Below are 22,586 nucleotides of genomic sequence, written 5' to 3'. Positions count from 1 at the left end.
TACTTAGTGAATAAATGAATGAACCATAGGCCTCTATTTATATCAACTGATTTATGAATTAGGACCTTAGCTCCAAGTCTGAAGACAGGAATAAGGAACAGTAAAAAGATGAGCAGACTGGATTACAGAGAAATGTGCAGGAGAAATAGACACCCTTCATACCCTTCCCTATCACTACTCCTTATCCAATTTTCCATATGTTAGTTAGAGGGAATAATTATTTTAAAATATTAAGAAGTTTCACAGACAAAAGGAGAGAAATTATTACCTAAACTGGACAGATAGGTTTCTTTTATCATACTGAGTCTTCAGTCATTCTGAGCCTTTTTGAAAGTGGAATGTTCATAGATAAAGCCACACCTATGGGAAGTGGGGAAAGGAATTGTGAATAAATGTGACTGTCAAGAGTGATGAATTGTTTGTAGTTTTGTGAATAAGCTAAATCAAAGGTATGGGAATCCACAAAAGAAGCATCAAATAATTGAAAAATTCTTTGGGAAGTTTGCTATCCTGAATATTCAGGTATTTATCCTAAGGTATCTCCTATTAGAACCTATACCTTCCTTTTCCTGTGAATATTGTGTTGTATGGAAAAGAACAGAACAAGCAAAATACCTACAAATATAGCACTAGATAGATGAATTACAATACACAATTTCTCAAGGGGCTCTGAGTTGTTTTTGTTACAAATTGTTTCACAGAGAAAGGGAATTCCAAACTAAGAAACTTCATACCAGTGGCACTGGTAAGTGACCATACCAGAGACACTTCACTAAGTCAATGCACTTTATTATTTTTACTGAACTAGAGATTCACATGAATACAACTTCGGAGCACACTTCAGGCAACCATTTTCTGTTCCTTTTGGTGGTGACCATCCTTCCACTACAGGCATTCATCCTCAAAATACATTCACAATGTGCTCAGTTACATGACCTGTTTGAAGTCACATCTCCGAGTACTGTCTTTGAACCTAGCCCACGTTGCCTGTGTGTGGTGTTAGAGGAAGAAGAGAGGGAGATGGATGATTACAATGAATGGATCAAAATTACCATTCTCAACTTTGACCTATAAGAATCAGCATGGAGAGGGTTATATCTTTCCATTCTATAAAGAATGGTGGGAGGAAGATATCTTCCTAGTGGCTGACACTTTACTGCTTGCCAGATATTTCCAAAATATCATTTACATGCTCAGGAATAATTTCTCCAATATCATCTTGCCATCGGCAAGTGATAAGGGCATATCCCTTCTTGTAAAAAGTTTCATATTGACAGCCTGACATCTTAATTCCCTCTGTTAACTTACAGTACAGTCCTTCTATTATTTTCTTGGTCTTGTGACATCTCCTAACTCCATTTTTACATGCCACGAACTTGCTGCTACAGGTCTTTTGTAACTCCTCATATGCTACTGGGAGGAAAAAATGTTCTTTCCTACAGTAAAGCCTGTCATGAACATTTCTGTCCCTCATTTCAAAAGAACAGTCATATTCATAATATAATGGAAATCTAGGAGGAATTATGACATGCTCTTGAAAACTTTTTTTGGTAGGTGGTTTGGTAGGCCCTGTGCTATATAACTCATCCAAATAATCTTCAAATTCTTCTGCCAGATGATCTGGAAAACCAGGATGTTTTCGCTGCATTAGGACCTGCAATGGAAGTGGCTGCAGCAGCAGGAGGAGCACAGGGAGGGACTGTGTGGCGAGTAGAGTTTTCATATTTTCCTGTGGGGAATACAAGAGATAGGGAGATATGTTCTGCTATGTTACAGTACCCCTTCTATTCCTGTGCAGACTCCATTTCCACCACCTATAGCTTTTGTGAGCCCTAAGACTGGACCATTTTAAAATTGACAACTCAGCCCTGGCTGGCGTGGCTCAGTGGATTGAGTGCTGGCCTGAGAACCAAAGGGTTGGAGGGTCTCAAGGTTGCTGGTTTGGTTCCCAGTCAGGGCACATGACTGGATTGTGGGCCAGGTCCCCAGTTGGGGGTGCATGAGAGACATGATGTTTCTCTCCCTCTCTTTCTCCCTTCCTTCTCCCTCCCTTCCCCTCTCTAAAATTGACAAGTAACTCAGAATCTAAGTACCTCAAGTACCTCTAATATTGACTAAAAAACTGACCTTACTATGTTCAGTCTAAACTGACCTTACAGTCTGGATAAGACTGACCTTACTGAGACTGTGGATAAGAGAGGGAAAACGAAGGAAAGAGGAAGAGGAAGGGAGAAAAGGAGAGAGAGAAAAGTAAGATGGAAGAGAAGAAAAGGGGGAGAGACATAGAGAGACACGGGTGGAAAGAAGGAGAAAGGAGATCGAAGCAGTGGGGAGAGAGGGAGAAAATCCCAAAGAAGGATAAGTGCTCCCTCAGTGCTTCCTTCAGCTGGAACAAATACATCAGTTCCCTTATTAGGAATTAAGAACTTGCACTGAAAGAGCCATAAGTGATTCACCCTCCCCTTATTCACATTCTCATATTCTGAGAAAAATTCTTCATCTTGAGACTTTCTCCTCTTGCTTACTCTGACCATAGATGCTCTTGGAGAATATTGAGCAGGGTCAGTAGGATCAATGAACACCATATGCTGAGCCTCTTCGTGTGTCTGTTTTTACCACAATCTCATTGTCTGGAATGGCTTGGTCCATTTTGCAGCCTCCTCTGACTCCTTTTAGCACTAAGAATTATTTTTCTACTAGGGTGCATCACTTACCTTGTGTTTCTTTCTTCCTTTTTTGTCTCCTAGGTAGACTTCATGGTTTTTGCTATGGTCAGGTTTTTACATCCCTATACCTTCTCCATTCTTGTGTGCCTATTTGCAATTATGTTAACCTCATCATCAGAGATTTCAGTCATTGCTTCCCTCTCTGTGTGTTTCCATGTCTATTCAATCCATAATAGGCTGCACTAATATTTCCCCCATACTTTAAATATGTATGAGCTAGTGTCTTTGCTACACAAATGTGTAAAACTGGGTAGATGACTTACATTTCCTGGAATAAGTTATATTACTTTAAAAAGAAATAAAAATATTTAATTTGGTATACATTGATGAAGAACATTATTATGCTTCCTGGTAATTATGTTAAGTGTTAAAATATTATTTTAAAAACTTTCCTTAAAAGAGCCTGAGCAGAAGTAAATGGTTCTCAGGAATTGTGCCCAATTGCTAGAGCACAGTCTACTTTTTAGTGGAAAATGTCATCTTTCACAGAGGACTCCTGGACCTGATAATCATTTTCCACTCCTATTCCAAATCTGACTGTTAATCATTAATTCTCCAAGGGAGCTTTCTTCCCAGAGCAAGGCAGGTACCTCAGGTAAATTGAAGAGCAAGCCTCCAGGCCTCTCTCTGCCCATGGCCTCCTTACCTCTTTCAATCCTTGTGTTGTCAGTGCTTCAGAGAGTAGATGTTCCAAGGACTGGGCTGGGCTGGGGAGAGCCTGACACTGGGGATATTGACCTTTCCTAAGAGTACAGGAGCTTGAAGTAGGAAGACAGAAGAACAAGTGTGAGCAGCTGAGATAAATACATTCTTGGGGTCACCCTAATATAAAAATAATAATAAATAATGGTGAGCATAATGAGCTATCATCATCCAAACAACCTCATGATAAAAATATTACTTTTAGTGATGTTTTTGGTTTTTTAATGTAGTTACCATCTCTTCATGAAAGGAGGTTGCTTAAATGTTTTATGTTTAGTCTGGCAGAATCTTGGTTCAAGCTCAGGTTGCAAGGCTGCCTGAGTTCCACATCTCTGTTTTTAACTGCTATTCTCCATGAGTCTAGTTTCCTTTCATGAGCTAGATTGTACATCCTTTTCTAGGGTGTCTTTGTAACTCGATGTGAAGGGACTAACAGAAGCAGAGAGACCACCAAAATAGCCAGTGCTAGAATTGTCTTTGAGCCTCTAGAGCACCGTGATAAACTGACCCACATTCCACCAAGCATGGCTGTGCTGTTGCAGAAGTCGTTTCCTGCATTTTTTTATTCCACTGTGCACTTGGTATAAGAGAAGTCCTCCCTTAAGACTATATGAGTGATTCTCTAGTACTGGTAACCCAGAGACCCCGACCTACACAGAGATGGAGACAGAGATGAAGGAGAGCTTCTGATCCCAGGTTAGACCCAGGTCTTTATATAAGTTAGTAGAGAAGGTCAGAGAATGGTGGCATTAAAGAGAGGTAGATGTTGGGAGCACACATCAGAAAGTGGAAAGAATAGGAAAATTGAAGATAGGAGATCTGAGACCTGAGGATGGAACAGGAAAGAAAAAAATTGGTAAACAATGGTGATGTTAGAGTGGGCCTTTTTGGTGCTACCATATTCCTCCCATCCCTGCCCTCAATCTGTCATTAGTCTTCTCCAGGGAATCTCTTCAGAAGAGTGATCCCATTGTGATAGTCCAGGGAACTCAGTACCCATTTTAATTAAGGAGAACCTGGAGCCTCTGTGACATCTTGGGTTGGAGACAACAGGATAGCAGACTCAGGCTTCTGTGGTCCTTGTGACCTAATGGGACATGCACCAGGGCTGGCCAGGACACCTGCTCAAACTTCTTAATCCTTTATGAATTCAACTTGTGGTTTTATGCCTCTTAAAATCCTTTTTTACCCTGGCTGATGTGGTTCAGTGGATTGAGTGACGGGCTGTGAACCAAAGGGTTGGTGGTTTGATTCCCAGTCAGGGCACATGCCTGGGTTGCAGGTCAGGTCCCCAGTTAGGAGTGCGTGAGAGGCAACCAGATATTGATATTTCCCTTCCTCATTTTCTCCCTCCCTACCCCTCTCTCTAAAAATAAATAAACAAAGCCTTTTAAAAAAAGTTTAGCTGAGATAGAACATAGAGGCAGAGTGTAGGAATGGGAATTAATTAAATAAATAAGAAAGAGAGAGAACCAGGAAGAGAGAGAACACAGAATAGACAGTGTTAAAACATGCTCATCCCATTTTTCTTAGGTTTTTGCTTGGTTTCTTAGGTTTTAATCTCACACTGCAGAACCACCTGGCCTCCTTGATTTTTTCCTCAGACCTCATTAACCAAAGTCTCTTTGAATAGGCCCAGAAATTTGCACTTGAAACAAATTCACGAGGTGATTTTTAGCCTTTAGAAGTTTGAGAAGCACTTTCTTAGTATACCAGAGTATGGCAAAAGTAGGTTTACAGTTGTTCATATGGAATATAGTACAATAATTAATATATAATACAAGAATAAATTCTGTTTCATGGACTCACAACTGTAAACCTACTTTTGCCCACACTATGCATAAAAAATGTGCTCTATAATAAAGAAAACAACCCAAAATGGGGGGAGCCTTTTCATTAAGTGAATTTGGAAAAAGATTGAGATGAATTGCTTTCATTTTTTGGCTTTTGTGAATAATGCTGCTTTGAATATGAGTGGACAAATATCTGCTCAAGTTCTTTTTCTCTCTGCTTTTAAACTTGATTGGAAGGGTTAGAACGGCTTAGATTTCCCATGGCTGGAAGGGCCTGAGGGAGGTTGTCTTCCCAAGGCCTCACCTTCTAAGATGGAGGTCCTGAGTTTTCAGTTAGTATGCTATGTTTAACTGCAATTAAGGGAAAAAAAAAAGATGGAGCCAGGAAGATGGTGGTGAGATAGGTGGGAGTGGAGTCCACTTCCCTCGGCACATGGGTGAAACACCTAGGCAATATACTGAGGAACAAAGCGAACAGCCAACACTACGCCAGTGTTTATGAAGATAGGAGACCACAAAGTATAGAGGACACTGAAAAAAACAGATGTGAGACAATAAAACCTGGAACTGCGAAAAGACCAGAGTTGGACCCAAAGAGAGGGAATCCTAAGAGCTGAGACAGTGAAACAAATTTCACTTTGCTACGCCAGAGAACTTGTAGAAGCTATGAACACCAGGATACCTCCTGGAAGAGGACACTTACCAACAAAGGAACCACCAACAGATAAGAACAGAAGAAGGTGAAGGAGGGAGTGGAAGCCACACTAACTCAACCCAGGACCTATCTGGAAATACAACTAAATAGTGAAGAAATTACTCAGAACAAACAACTGAACAAGAGCAGGAGAAAAGCCTCAAAACCTTGTACACATGAAAGAACCAGCTCCAACGGAACCTGCCCACACCTGCACAACAGAAAACAAGAGGTGGGGCATAGACTGACCCTCAGATAACCAGCTGTGAGAAGGACCCACCAAAGAAAAACCCAACAACAACCAAAAACCAAAGACATACACAGAGCCAACATAAACCACAGCCCAAGACCAGTAAGATTGGGAGATCAAGGAGACTGTACCACTGAATCTCACAGGTATTCTACCACAGAAGTTTACACCATAAATCCAGGGGGTCATAACAGAGCAACTTAAAAAGCACAGGCTAACAGGAAGAGTCTCACAAACAATGGGAAGACAAAGAAACAATCCCCAAATGAAAGGAAAGGAGGAAGTCTCAGAAACAATGCTAAATGAAAGACAGGCAAGTCTAGTATCAGGTATTGAGTTCAAAGAATTGGTTATAAGGAAGCTTAATGAACTCACAGAGAATTACCAAAAACTACAGGGAAACTACAACAAACTCACTGCAAACTACGTCAACATGAAAAAGGAAATACAAACTATCAACAAGGGCCAAGAGGAAAGGAAGAATACAATTCCTGAACTGAAGAACACAGGAGAAGGAGTCAAAATCAGGCTCAATGAAGCAGAGGATTGGATCAGCGAACTGGAGGACAAGGTAGAAAAAAACACACAGAAGGGGCAAGAAAAGGAAAAGAGGCTCAGAAAGAATGAAGATGGATTAAGGGAAATGAGGGCCAACATGAAACGCAATAATATCCATGTAATAGGGATACCAGAAGGAGAAGAAGAGCAAGGGATAGAAAACCTGTTTGAAAAAGTAATGATGGAAAATTTCCCTAATTTGATGAGAGAAAAAGTCACACAAATCCAGGAAACACAGAGAGTCTCGATCAAGAGGAGCCCAAAGAGGCCCACTGCAAGACACATCATAATTAAAATGGCAAAATTCCAAGACAAAGAGAGGATATTAAAGGCAGCAAGGGAGAAACAGGAAATGACATACAAGGGAACCCTGATAAGGTTAGCAGCTGACTTCTCAATGGGAACACTCCAAGCCAGAAGAGAATGGCAAAAAAATATTCCAAGTAATGAGAACTAGAGGCCTGCAACCAAGGCTACTTTCCCAGCAAGGCTCTCAAACAAGATAGAAGGCCAAATAAGGAGCTTCCCAGACAAAGGAAGTATAAAAGAATACACCTCCACCAAACCAGCTCTGCAAGACATGCTAAAGGGACTGCTTTAAGGAAAGGAAGGAAAAGAGAGAGAGAGAGAGAGAGAGAGAGAGAGAGAGAGAGAGAGAGAGAGAGAGAGAGAGAAACACAGGTATGAAAAAATGGCAATGAATAAGTATCCATCAATAATAACCTTAAATGTAAATGGATTAAATGCTCCAATCAAAAGACATAGAATAGCTGAATGGATAAGAAAGCATGACCCACACATATGCTACCTAGAAGAGACCCACCTCAGGACAAAAGACCTACACAGACTGAACGTGAAGGGCTGGAAACAAATTTTCCAAGCAAATGGACAGGGAAAAAAGACAGGGGTAGCAACACTAATATTAGACAAAACAGACTTCGAATAAAGGGCCATAAAGAGAGACCCAGAAGGTCATTTCATAATACTCAAAGGAAGAATCCACCAAGAAGACACAAACATTGTAAATATATATGCACCCAACATAGGAGCACCCAAATACATAAAGAAAATCTTGGAGGACTTCGAGAAAGATATTCACAGCAACACAATTATAGAAACTAGAAACAAACCTCAAGGAAAAAAACCCAAAACACTGAAAAACATGCAGATTGAATAGCAGGCTATTAAACAATGAATGGGTGAAGAATGAGATTAGGGAAGAGATCAAAAAGTTTCTGGAAGCAAATGAAAATGAACTCACAACAATCCAAAACCTATGGGACACAGCAAAGGCACCCCTGAGAGGAAAGTTCATAGCGATACAGGCCTACCTAAAAAGAATAGAAACATTTCAAATAAACAACCTAATCCTACACCTATAAGAACTCAAGGAACAACAACAAAGACAACCCAAAGCAAGTAGAAGGAAGGAAATAACCAAGATCAGAGCATAATTAAATGACATAGAGACTAAAAGCACAATTCTAAGGATCAATGAATCCAGGAGCTGGTTCTTTGAAAAGATAAACAAAATCGACAAGCCTTTAAGAAGGCTCATCAAGAAAAAAAGAGAGAGGACCCAAATAAACACAATCAGAAATGAAAGAGGGGAGACTACTACTGATACCACCAAAATACAAAGGATTGTAAGAAATTACTATGAAGAACTATATGCCAAGAAGCTGGAAAATCTAGATGAAATGGACCAATTTCTAGAAAAATATAACCTTCCAAAACTCAATGAAGAAGAAGCAGAAAGCCTGAACAGACCACTAACACCTGATGAAATTGAAACAGTAATCAAAAAGCTTCCAACACACAAAAGCCCTGGACCAGATGGTTTCACAGGAGAATTCTACAGAGCATTTAAGGGAGAGCTAGCCCCCACCCTCCACAGATTATTTCAAAAAATTCAAGAAGATGGAAGACTCCCAAACTCTTTTTATAAAGCCAACATGATCCTGATCCCAAAACCAGATAAAGACATAAGAAAGAAAGAAAACCGCAGGTCAGTATTGCTGATGAACATAGACGCTAAAATCCTCAACAAAATATTAGCAAACCACATCCAGCAATACATTAAAAAGATCATACACCATGATCAAGTGGGGTTCATCCCACAGATGAATGGATGGTACAATATTCACAAATCAGTAAACATAATGCACCACTTAAACAAAAGCAAACACGAAAACCACATAATCATATCAATAGATGTGGAAAAAGCATTTGATAAGATACAGCACCCGTTTCTGATAAAAACACTCAGCAAAGTGGGAATAGAGGGAGCATTCCTCACATCATAAAGGCCATATATGAGAGACCTACAGCCAACATCATACTCAATGGACAAAAAGTTAGAGCTTTCCCACTAAGATCAGGAATAAGACAAGGATGCCCTCTCTCACCACTCCTACTCAACATAGTATTGGAAGTCCTAGCCACAGCAATCAGACAAGAAAAAAGAAATAAAAGGCTTCCAAGTTGGAAAGGAAGAAATGAAAGTGTCATTGTTTGCAGATGAGATGGTAGTGTACGTGGAAAATCCTATAGACTCCACCAAAAAACTACTCAACCTAATAAATGAATTTGGCAAAACAGCTGGATACAAAGTCAGTACTCAGAAATCAAAGGCATTCTTGTACACCAACAATGAAACAGCAGAAACAGAAATCAGGAAAAAAAATCCCATTTGATATAGCAACAAGAAAAATAAAGTACCTAGGGATAAACCTAACCAAGGAGGTAAAAGACCTGCACTCAGAAAACTACACAACACCAAAGGAAGAAATTAAGGAAGACACAAACAAATGGAGCATGTACCATGCTCATGGATTGGAAGAATTAACATCATCAAAATGGCCACACTACCCAAAGCAATTTATAGATTCAATGCAATCCCTATTAGAGTACCCATGACATATTTCACAGATATAGAACAAACATTTCAGAAATTCATATGGAACCATAAACGACCCCGAATAGCTGCAGCAATTTTGAGAAAGAAGAACAAAGCAGGAGGGATCACAATACCTGATATCAAACTGTATTACAAGGCCACTGTAATCAAAACAGCCTGGTACTGGCATAAAAACAGACACATAGAGCAATGGAACAGAACAGAGAGCCCAGAAATAAACCAAGTCTCTACTGTCAATTAATATTTGATAAAGGGGGAAGAAGCATAAGATGGAGTAAAAATAGCCTCTTCAACAAATGGTGTTGGGACATCTGGACAGCTACATGCAAAAAAATGAAACTCTATTACCAACTTACACCATACACAAAAATAAATTCAAGGTAGATAAAAGACTTAAATATAAGTCATAACACCAGGAAAGTCTTAGAGAAAACCATCAGCAGGAAGATCTCAGACATTCCATGCAGCAACATCTTCACTGATATGTTCCCTAAAACAAGGGACAGAAAGGAAAGAATAAACAAATGGGACCTCATCAAAATAAAATCTTATGCATGGCTAAAGAAAACAGCATTAAAATGAAAAGAGAAACAACAGTATGGGAAAACATATTTGCCAATGATACCTCAGACAAGGATTTGATCTACAAAATATATAGAGAACTCACATGACTCCACTCCAGGAAGACAAAACACCCAATTAAAAATGGGCAAAGGTCTTGAACAGACACTTCTCCATGAAAGACAGACAGAGGGCCCAGAGACATGTGAAAAGATGCTCAGCATCACTAGCCATCAGAGAGATGCAAATTAAAACCACAATGAGGTACCATCTCACACCAGTCAGAGTGGCCAACATAAACAAATCAACAAGCAAATGTTGGAGAGGATGCAGAGAAAAGGGAACCCTTGTGCACTGTTGGTGGGAATGCAGATTGGTGTGGCCACTGTGGAAAACAGTATGGAATTTCCTCAGATAACTAAAAATGGAACTGTCTTTTGACCCAGCAATTCCACTGCTGGGATTATACCCTAAGAGCCCTGAAACACCAATCCAAAAGAACCTATGCACCCCAATGTTCATAGCAGCACAATTTACAATAGCCAAGTACTGGAAGCAACCTAAGTGCCCATCAGCAAATGAGTGGGTCCAAAAACTATGGTACATTTACACAATGGAATTCTACACAGCAAAGAAAAAGACAGAGCTCCTATCCTTTGCAACAGCATGGATGGAACTGGAGAGCATTATCCTAAGCGAAATCAGCCAGGCAGTGAGGGACAAATACCGTATGATCTCACCTTTAACTGGAACATAATCAAGAAAAGAAAAAAAGCAAACAAAATATAACCAGTGACATTGAAGTTAAGAACAATCTAACAGAGTACTCCGGCCAAGATGGAGGTGTACATAGACACACTGTGCCTCCTCGCACAACCAAAAGAAGGACAACAACAATTTAAAACCAAAAACAACCAGAACTGACAGAAAATGGAACTGTATGGAAGTCTGACAACCAAGGAGATAAAGAAGAAACATCCATCCAGACCAGTAGGAGGGGTGGAGACGGGCAGCCAGGGTGGGGAGGACTTGTGGCAAGGAAGGGACTCGTGGACCCAGCGAGGTGGTGGATTGTGGAAGGAATGGGGCAGGCAATGTGGCAGCTAGCAGACCCCACAACTCCACATTTGCACATAGATAAACCAGGAGGAACCGCTGGGGAGCGAAGCAGATGACGCAACCCAGGGCTCCAGCGTGGGGAAATAAAGCTTCAAACCTCTGTGTGAAAACACCCATGGGGGTTGAGGCAGCCACAGGAGAAACTGCCAGCCGCACAGGAGAGTTTGTTGGAGAGACCCACAGGGGCCTAGAGCGTGCACAAACCCATACACTCAGGAATCAGCACCAGAGGGGCCCAATTTGACTGTGGGTAGTGGAGGGAGTGACTGAAATCCTGCAGAGAGTGGAGTAAGCACCATTGCTCCCTATCGGAACCCTCCCCCATGTACACTGTCACAGGGCAGCTACAGCCATTACCCCACCTGGTGGACACCTAAGGTTCTGCCCCTTTACATAGCAGGCTCGCCAAGTCAAAAAAAAAAAAAAAAAAAAAAAGCCCAAATGAAAGAACAGATCAAAGTTCCCGAAATAATACAACTAAGCAACAAAGAGATAGCCAACCTATAAGATGCACAGTTCAAAACACTGGTAATCAGGATGCTCACAGAATTGGTTGAATCTGGTCTCAAATTAGATGAAAAAATGAAGGCTCTGCTAAGAGGAACAAAGGAAAATGTACAGGGAACCAATAGTGATGGGAAGGAAACTGGGACTTAAATCAATGGTGTGGACCAAAAGGAAGAAAGAGACATCCAACCAGAAAAGAATGAAGAAACAAGAATTCAGAAAAATGAGGAGAGGCTTAGGAACCTCCAGCACATCTTTAAATGTCCAACATCTGAATTATAGGGGTGCCAAAAGGAGAAGAGGAAGAGTAAAAAATTGAAAACTTATTTGAACAAATAATGAAAGAGAACTTCAGGAAATAGACTTCCAGGAAGTCCAGGAAGCTCAGAGAGTCCCAAAGAAGCTGGACCCAAGGAGGAACACACCAAGGCACATCATAATTACATTACCCAAGATGAAAGAGAAGGAGAGAATCTTAGAAGCAGCAAGAGAAAAGGACATAGTTACCTACAAAGGAGTTCCCATAAGACTGTCAGCTGATTTTTCAAAAGAGACCTTAAGGCAAGAAGGGGCTGGCAAGAAGTATTCAAAGTCATGAAAGGCAAGGACCTACATCCAAGATTACTGTATCCAGCAAAGCTATCATTTAGAATGGAAGGGCAGATAAAGTGCTTCTCAGATAAGGTCAAGTTAAAGGAGTTCATCATCACCAAGCCCTTATTCTATGAAATGTTAAAGGGATTTATCTAAGAAAAAGAAGATAAAAAATATGAACAGTAAAATGACAGCAAACTCACACTTATTAACAACCACACCTAAAACAAAAACAAAAGCAAACTAAGCAACCAGCTAGAACAGGAAGAGAACCACAGAAATGGAGATCACATGGAGGGTTATCAACAGGGGAGTGGGAGGGGGAGAGAGGGGAGAAAGGTACAGAGAATAAGTAGCATAAATGATAGGTAGAAAATAGACAGGGGGAGGGTAAGAATAGTGTAGGAAATGTAGAAGCCAAAGAACTTATAAGTATGACCCATGGACATGAACCATAGGGAGGGAATGTGAGCGGGGCGGGGGGGGGGGGGTGTGTGCAGGATGGAGTGGAGTGAAGGGGTGGAAATTGGACAACTGTATTAGCATAATCAATAAATATATTTAAAAATTTTAAGAACACCAATCTAAGAATAACCAGAGGGGGAGGGGGAAGGGACAGTGGGGAGAAGGGTTTTCAGAAACTACTATAAAGGACACATGGACAAAACCAAGGGGGAGGGTGGAAATGGGAGGGGGGTGGATTTGGCTGGGGTGGGGTTAGGTGTAGGGAGAAAATGCAGACAACTGTAATTGAATAGCAATAAAATAAAAAACTTTTAAAAATGATTGAAATAAGTCATAAGCTCCTGAGGTAGAGGAATATATATGTATTTCTTTTCTTTTATAAAAGATTTTATTTATTTATTTTTAGAGAGAGAAGAAGAGAGGGAAAAAGAAAGGGAGAGAAACATCAACATGTGATGGCCTCTTACACACCCCCAACTGGGGACCTGGCACACAACCCAGGCATGTGCCCTGACTGGGAATCGAACCAACAAACCTTTGGTTCACAGGCAGGCACTCAGTCCACTGAGGCACAGCAGGATGAAGAAATTAAATTAAAGCCACGCCAGCCAGGGTTATGTATGTATTTCTGAGGGACTATTAAGTGATGTTTTAGAAGTAAATTGCTTTTTAAAAAGAAAAAAGCAGGATTTTAAGCATATCTTAAAATGAGGAATCTATGGGCAATGATCATATAATTATATAGCCTCAATCACAAAAGGAAACAATTAAAATTGTATCTTTCAAACTGGCAATAATTAGAATACCTTACAAGCACAGTCCTGGCAATACATGAGGTGGGCAACCAGGCCTTTCTGATTAAAATTTAAAAACTGACAAAAAAAAAATGAAGAGCTTTTAAAATCCGAAGCTGTCATCTCCAGTTTTAATTGCTTGAATTCTAAGCATGCAAATGTGGATAGCAAGTTTTACTTAATAGAGATAAACATTTGAAGTTTGAAAATATAAATATCTGAAAATTATGGGAAAGTTTAAATTGAATCTGGTATGTTTATAGAAATGCCAAAAACACTACAATGATAATAACCATTGCAACAAGAACTAATATTTGAGATAGTGTTCTATTCATAGAATTATATATTCTTAAAATAGATTATTTTCCAGAATTTACAAATATATTAATGAATTAAACTTTAGAGATGTGAAATACTTTTAATATTTTAGTAGTAGGACCATCTCATTACAAGTGACAGCAGTACCAAACAAATTCACTTACACAGAGGAGGAACTATTTGACTCACAGAAAACAGAAGTCCAAAAGGCACAGCAGGATGAAGAAATTAAATCCTTCACTACACTCCTGTTTTTTTCTCTTATTCTACTATGCTTTCTATACTAACTCATTCTCATGCAGTGGCTCTCCATGCAATGGCAGAGAAAATCACTGTTACTCTTATAGCTTATATTTAGGGTCACAGTGCCATCCTCTCTCATTTTATCCAAGGAAAATAACTTTTCTGATTGGCCTTTTTTCTATCACATGGATATATCTAGGCATGTGGGATCCTCTGATTGGCTGACCTGATGCTCACGTCTTTCTTTGAGAAGTAAAGGCAAAACCAAACAATTAAAACCCCAGCAGAATTCCAGTTGCTGACAGAAGGACTGTTCCCTACAACCTGAAAAGGGAATGGAGACCAAATACAAAAGTAGCCAATGTCCAAAAGCAGCAAATGGCTACTGAAAAATCAAAACACTAAACTGTATCTATAATATGATCCCAATTAATGGATGTACAGAAAACATGGTGGGGGAGGAGGGACGAAACAAAGCCTTAACTGTTATTCCTGAGTGGTTAATTTTTTATTGTTATCTTTAAAGGTGCCTATTTTTAAAATTTAAAATGAGTAACTCTAAAGAAGTATCACTTCAAATGAATTTTTAAGATCTGCTTTGTTCATGTTCTTAAATATTAAGTGCCAATTTCTCAGAATGTCACATTTTGATATCAGTCAACTTCTACTTTTATTAGCATCAGGAAAAGTCATTCCTTAGTTGGAGTGGTTGAGAACAGATACATTCAAAAGCTCAGTCTGTAGAATTAGACTTACCTTGTGAATAAATCTCAGAGTAGCGCTTAGTTAAAATGTAAATGAAAAATGTGGGCTTTAACCAGCTTCATGTATACTTTTCACAAATATTTTTAGTCAATATCTGTGCTTCAAGTTTTCATACCCATAACAAAACTGAGAATTGTGTCAGGTTGAGAAAAATCTGGGAAAAAAAATATGAGCCTAGCAGGTCATAAGAAGATCAATGGGTTCTCTGAAATTCATATCTTTTGCTCAGTTAAAGACATTTCTTCCCCCAGTCACACAGAATAGATAGACACAGACTAAGTGTTAATCAATAATTGAAAATCAACCTACAGAGCACTAATGTAGAGTAATTTCGACATCTTATTTTGCAAAAATGGATTCAAGCCAGCTCTGGATGACAGAAATTCTTCACAATTGATTGCAGGTTTTGTAAATTTATATTTATTTATGCCCTGTTTAGCTTTTTTAATTATATGATTCTACAAAATTTTTAAAGGATTTGTTATATTGTTGCCTGATTTTTTTTCCCCTGTAATGCCAGTGTGAGTTTAGAAGGTACAGACCAAGGAATGGCCATCAGTTTGGTTTGAGTTCATATTCAACCCTTCTCAAAGATCAAGAATATCAAGAAAATAGAAGTATGCAATATCTTAGGACAGACTATATCATAAATTTTGATTCAGTAAAAGAGAATAAATCTAGTGAGACAATGGGCTTTACATCAAGGAAGAATCAACACAGATTCCAGTGTTCATAACACACATAGTCCTCACTGTATGATGGACTAGAAGACAAAGTAATATTTAAAAACATTATTAAGAATATTGATATAAGCATATATACTAGAATATTTTTCATAATTTGGACTTTGTAAGGAATATCTTTATTAAATAAAACAAGGCATAAATTATTGAAAGACTTGATCACACACACATAGACTGGATTATATGCTAATCACACAAGTCCACAGGAAACATCACCCAAAACAAATAGCATAATGATCTCTACCAGCAAGAGATAGCAAATAAATTGCAAAAACCAGCAACATCTTGAAAAAAAAATACTTTTAAAACATGTACAGTGTGAAATTGTTTCTCAAGCTCAGATGCAAGAAAAGTATAACTTTCTTTTGTAAATCCAACATATGTACCCCCAAATCACAACTGTCAAGGGTGGCAGCAAAACTTGCCTGTTATTTTAGGTGTCTTTCACTGCTATGACACAATTAGAAAAATCAAAGTGTTTGAATTTGTCCTAGTGAAACAGAAAGTTCAGTTCTTTGTATGTGAGTGCTGCTTAAATTGTAGTTTCTCTTTCTGTTATAAATGGTCTTAATATTGAACAGGTTGTTGGTTTTTCCTCTTATTTCAGATAGCTAAAAATGTTTAAATTTAACACAAAAGCCATTAACATCCCTTTGAGCCATCAAGACCCAAAGTATGACAACTTTTTGTTTTATGGAAATAAAGAATTTTTGTCTTTCTTTTCGAATATTCTACAGCAATAAAAAACAAACTTCCAGTTTATGCCTTAACAAAGTATTCTTACTGCCCATGAAACGTCCACTCAACCTCTGCACTCCTTAGCTCTTGCATCCTTAACTACAGATGCTCATCATGAGTGCAACTTCACTGTGATATTTCTACTTTCCCACTAGAAAAGTAAGGAGAGGTCATTTAGCTCCAAAGATTTGTAGGGTACGTGTTTAGATAGAAAGATTTGGTTTTAAAATGAGAAAAAAAGGACTGATATCATCTTCCAGTTAAGAATGAGTAATACGGGCCCTGGCTGGTAAAGCTCAGTGGGTTGAGCACGGGACTGCGACAAGGAGAGAATCTTAAAAAAAAATGAGTAATACGGACCTGATTTACCCTCCCACCTGAAACAATGGGAAAAAAGCCTGACAAAATGCTAGAAAAATTATTTCCAAGACACAGAACATCAAGCAACAAAACACACTGATCCTTGAAAGGTAGGAAACAAATAAGCCGAGCCCTACAATGCATTCTGCTTGCTATCTTGAGAGAGACTTCAGGTAAAAGTGAAGGAAGAGTGAATTTAGGAAAAGCCTGAAAACTACCTGAATTGAGAGGAAGACATTGAGGAAATGAGAAAACTTGAGTCCATAGAGAAAAAGTACCAGAAAGGAGAGAGCTGACTCAAGATAGAAACTTGGAGACCTGCAAAGGGTTCCCCAAGTATTAGCAGAGTACCTGTTATCACAAGTGTGGGCGAACACCATCTGAGGATGCAGAAGAAACATCTAAAAGAATCAGGAGGAACCGTGTCTATTTCCTCTAGCCAGAAGGAAAAAAATCAAAATCCATGGGGCATTAGGTAGAATACTTAGGAAGGTCTTGCCTCAGTAATGGGGAATAATTAGCCCTAGACTGTTTCTGCTCTGAACCTGCCTCAGGATCTTTGTGGTTCCAAATAACTTATATCCCAGAAAAAAGTTCAAGAAGGTTTATAGGAAAACAAAAATATCCATACAAGGTAAACCAACAAGGTAAAATTCACAGTGTTTGGCATCCAATAAATAATTACTAACCATGAAAGAAAGTGGAAAAACACAAAGCATAATGAGGAGAATAATCAATTAATTGAAGATGACCAGAAAAAAATGACCCAGAATAGGCATGGAGTAAAGACATTAATGCCACTGTTGTAACTATATGCTTTATGTGCAAAAAGTTACGTTGATTGACAGAAAATAGAAAAAAATCAAACTTTTAAAGATAAAAAGTATTGCCCTGGCTGGTGTGGCTCAGTGGATTGAGTGCTGGCCTGCAAACCAAAAGGTTTCTGGGTTGATTCCCAGTCAGGGAACATGCCTGGGTTGCAGACCAGGTCCCCATTTGGGGGCATGCGAGAGGCAACTGATCAGTGTTTCTCTCACACATCAATGTTTCTCTCCCCCTCTTTCTTCCTACCTCCCTTTCCTTCTAAAAAATAAAATCTTTTTTTAAAAAAACTATTGTACAATGGATGAAATAATACACTGGATGGGACTGATGGCAGATAAGACATTGCAGAAGAAAGATTAATGAATAGAAAGCAATAGGAATGAAACACAGAAAAAGAAAACACATGTGAAAAGAGCATCACATTAGTAAGCTCTAGAATGAATTCAAGTGACCTCCAAAGCATAAATTGAGACCCTGAAGAAAAGAAGCAGGGAGATGGAAAAAAAATTGGAAGAAATAATGACCAAAAACTTTCAAAACTTGATGAAAAGTATTAATTCACAAAGCCAAAGAAGCTCAACAAACTCCAAACACAAAAACACAAAGAAAATTATACCAAGACACGTCATAATCAAATTGGGAAGAAAAAAAAAAGCAATAAAGAGATAACCATAGAAGCAGCTCTAACCATGCAGAAACTTTATTTTCTTTAATCTGGCCTTTTGTTTTGATTTGTCCCCCCTTTGACTCAAACTGGCCTCACTCAGTGTCCTGACTCACGCATCTCCCTCACCTTTGCTTAATTATTAAGCCCTCAGGACAATGAGGTTCTGGTCAGTATCCAGTATTCTTAGAAACAAAACCTGGGGTCTGTTGACCACAGAAACACTTTCAGTCAAACTAGAGATAATATCTAGGTCTCAGTTGTGTTTTAGTTCCAGAATGACCCCATGGCTGACATCAGGACCAGATGCAATAATCAACTACCCCTAATCCTAGCATCAACCAATCAGTAGAAGCTATGACCCTAACTCCATTAGTCACCATGACTAATGGTTTTTTCCTATGTGATCCATCTCCTGGAAATCATGGGGCAGCCAGGTCTTGGAGTGTGAGCTACCTGCGACTCCGGGCATGGTGCCACCCCCTTAATAAAGCCTTAGCTTTCTTGGTTGCAAACTCCTGTTGGTGTCTTACTGGGCTTTGATGCATGTAGGCAAATGTACCTCTTCATTCCAGTAACATGGCCTCAGCAAAAAGAAATGCTGTGGCCAGAGAAACAAAGATAGGGGGTGACATTAGATTTCTCATCTGAAACAATATAAGTAAGAATATAGTGGGGAAACTTTATTAAAGTACTCAGTGTAAGAAAACTGTCAATATAGAAATTCTATGCCTGGCAAAAATATCTTTAAAACACTAAGGTAAAATAAAAACTTTCTCAGATTGAGAAGCTTTAAAGAATTCATCACCAGCAAACCCACACTACAAGAAAGGTTAAAGGAAACTCAAACAGGCAGGGGGGAAATTATAGCAGCTGGAAATCCAAATCTACACCAGGGAATGAAAAACACTGTAAATGGTAACTATATGGGCAGATAAATGTTTTATTCTTACTATTTAATTGATTTAAAATGTAAAAATAGTGGAAATGTATAATGGAATTTATATCATATTTCAAAGTAAAATGCATGACAATAACATAAAATCTGAAAGGAGACAAATGGAAGTACACTACCATACTGTTCTTAAACAATAAATGAAATAGTACTTTATCAGTTGAAAGTATGCTATGATAAATTAAAGATATATACTAAAAATCCTGATGTAACCACTGAATTAACCAAACGAGGAGATATAAATTAAAATTCAGTAAAAGAGATAAAAAATAAAATCATTACAATTTTTTGATAAATCCAAGTGAAGGCCCCCAAAAATCAGAAAAAGGGAACAAAGAATAGAAGGAACAAAAATAAAAGAAAAAGATATTAGCTTCAAACTAACCATATAAATAATTTCATTAAATGTATATGGCTTAAGCATACCAATTAAAAGCTGGTGTTAGTCAGATTTACAAAAACAAGACTCACCTAAATATGGCCTACAAGAAATACACTTTGCATGAAGACCAAAAGAGGTTAACTAACAGGAAAGGGTGTGAAATTATACACCATACTAATGAGAGTCAAAAGAAAGCTGCAGAGGTTATAGCAATATCAATCTTATTTTCACTGCTCCTCCTATTCATGTGTTCCTTCCCATTCCTAGTCCCCTTTTCTTCTTCAATTCAAATTTTAGCTATTTTAATGGACTATCTATCAAAGTAAAGATTTTTGTCGTTCTTTCATAGGTGCCTGCACCCATCACTTCAGATAACAAAAATATCTTTCTCTCCTAATATATTATACTATTGTCTTATATCCAATGCCTTGTATAGTGAGGGTACATTTCTTTTATTTACACCTTTTTTAAAAAACTGGTTATAGTGAGTATAATTCTTATAAAGACAGCTGAACAATTCCAGAATTTTCTAAAGGAAAACAAGGTTGAATTTAGTGGACTAGGGAGCTGTTCAGCAGCACCCACCTAATAGGGTTTGACGAGGATGAAGGGTGAGTCCACCAGTTCATGCCGTTCTTTCCTTTTCCACCCGAGCAGCTCTGTGCCCTGTGTCCATTAGCACTGGATGAACAGGTTGCCCCACAGGGACTGAAACCAGGGCAGAGGGAACACTGGCCTTTGAGTGAAAATCACATGTGTGGCCTGGCTCCAGAAATCTGTCCAATTTGTCACTCTATCCCTGAACAGTGAGTTTGAATGCAAGACACACAGAGAACATACAAAGTCAAGTGGTGCAAAGCCTCGGAGGAAATGAGAAAGCAGAAGCTATGAAAGGTGCAGAAGGGACATGAGTGTTGAAAGCACGATCCAGTAAAAAGAAGAAAACACGGAAGCTGGATGAAGAAGGGATAGAAAGTGATAGAAGGGGACAGGTGTCACTTTGTGTGGGCAAGTTTCAAGAGCCTGTCCTCCCAATCTTATTCCCCCCGCTAGTTCCTCCTGTTACAGGCCCTGCCTCCCGTACCCAGGAGAGCTGTCAGAAGGGATATTTCTTGTGACGGGTCCAAGAGTTCAGCCCACATTCCCGAAGTGGAGAACAGGGAGTTCTCGGAACAGTCTGAGCTGCCGACAGCAAGGTAAGCACAAGCAAGAAGCAGAACCTGCAGCTCGCACATGCCCCAGGCTCTGCCAGCTCCCGATGCCCTACTCTCTGACCCTATGAAAAATAAGCCCCTGGGCCTACACAGGCCTTTCAGTGAGGTCCCTAACTCAGAAACCCATCAGGGCCAGAACTGAGTTGACTTTCTAGTCAGAAGCACGTATGAGAGGAGGGAAGAGTGTCATCAGTGAAGTAAAGAAACCAAATGTGCAGGGATCTGAAATCTACAGTAGGGTTTAGTTCAAATTGTTCCCCAGGAAGATGGCAAATTTACCAATTTGTTTTCCCAGGAGGAGTGCATGAGAATGTCCTCTTTCCTGTACCTATGCCAGCATTATGTTATTTTTTAAAATCTTACTTCTGCTGATTGGGCATGTAAAGAATGATGTTACATTGTTTTTATTTATATTATCTTTAGTAGGAAGGAAACAATTTCCAATGTTTAATGGTTATTTCTTGGTTTTCTTTTGGGGTTTTTTTTGGGGGGGAGTTAATTTTCTGTTTGTGTCCCTTACTTATTTTTCTGTAGGTATTTTCATTTTATCTTATTAAATTGACAGACCTCTTTATATATTAAAGATATCAACCCTTTGTCAGCCATATATATTACAAATATTTCTCTTCAGTTGTGTGTTTAACAGTGTTCTGATCTAATCATAATAAAAAATAATAATGGCTATCATTCAATCCTCAAACAATCCTGTGAGATGGAGTAAATTCAGGAGTGTCCCACCATTATCTTTCTGTATAGTTATGGGCAAGTTTGCTTTTTCCTATCAAATAAAGGTGAATGGTGAAAAGCATGGCCTATGGAATCAGAGTGTCCTTGTTTCTTCCTGGGGTACCATTTGTGTGACTTTGTACATTACCTCACTTTGTACATTATCTACAGCGCCTCAGTTTCTTCGTTACTGAAGTGGAGATAATGATAATCTACCTCATGAAAGTTGTTCTGTGGTATACGTGTGTTTAGACCAGTGCCTGGTACATCATAAGAGCTCAGTTCTTATTACTTTTTAATCATCCTTGTGGTAATTAGATGTGATCTTGACAAAGTTTTACATACTTTACAAGCATGAAGATTTAGGGATGTTAAACAGTCATCCCAAACCTGCTGTTCTCAGATTGCTGGAGTACAAAGGACAAATTTCATGTGTGTGACACCTCTGCCAACTTCTCGGCCACTATTTTAAAAGGAAACCTGATTCCTGCTCACAGGGCAGTGCATTTGCTCCCAGAAGAATCCATGGCTAGGGAGTGTGGGGTTCTCCTGCCTTGCTAGTTCTGGGAACTCTGTGTGGGGGGTGGATGCTATCTGAGTTAAATTGACTTGTTTTGTCCCAGGGCAATCCTTGAAAGCCCTGAATACATAGGCAGCAACCCTTTTCCCCCTAACTGGGACTGGAACCGGAATGTTCTCTAACTAGAAAGAAAGCTTTTAGTTCATCTAATCTAGCAATGTTCAAACTTTGGTGCACATCAGCAAACCTAACACTCTTCTAAACAACTTACATGTTATTGTCCTTTCTCTTTTCTATAGAACCCAGATCTTCTGGATTTGGGCCCAGGAATTTGTATTTAATAACAGCTCCTAAAGTTATTAAATTTGTTAGGGTAAGGCTAAGCTGATGGAACTACGTCTCAAAGTATGAGGGATTTAAAAATACACATATTTATTTCTCTCTCATATA

General features: G+C 39.0%; 1 protein-coding gene across 1 annotated transcript; it reads right to left on the bottom strand.

Moving 5' to 3' along the window:
- Positions 1-781: 781 nt before the first annotated feature.
- Positions 782-20,371, bottom strand: RNASE9 (ribonuclease A family member 9 (inactive)). Its single transcript, XM_024567333.3, has 3 exons — positions 20,262-20,371; positions 3,373-3,484; positions 782-1,729 (listed from the first exon to the last, which is right to left on the bottom strand). The coding sequence occupies exons 1-3, from the start codon at positions 20,303-20,305 to the stop codon at positions 1,154-1,156; spliced, it is 732 nt and encodes a 243-aa protein (XP_024423101.2). The 5' UTR covers positions 20,306-20,371; the 3' UTR covers positions 782-1,153.
- Between the last annotated feature and the right edge of the window lie 2,215 nt (positions 20,372-22,586).

This window comes from Desmodus rotundus, chromosome 7 (assembly GCF_022682495.2).
Source record: "Desmodus rotundus isolate HL8 chromosome 7, HLdesRot8A.1, whole genome shotgun sequence".
Lineage (NCBI taxonomy): Eukaryota > Metazoa > Chordata > Mammalia > Chiroptera > Phyllostomidae > Desmodus > Desmodus rotundus.
This window is presented reverse-complemented; position numbering and strand designations above follow the sequence as displayed.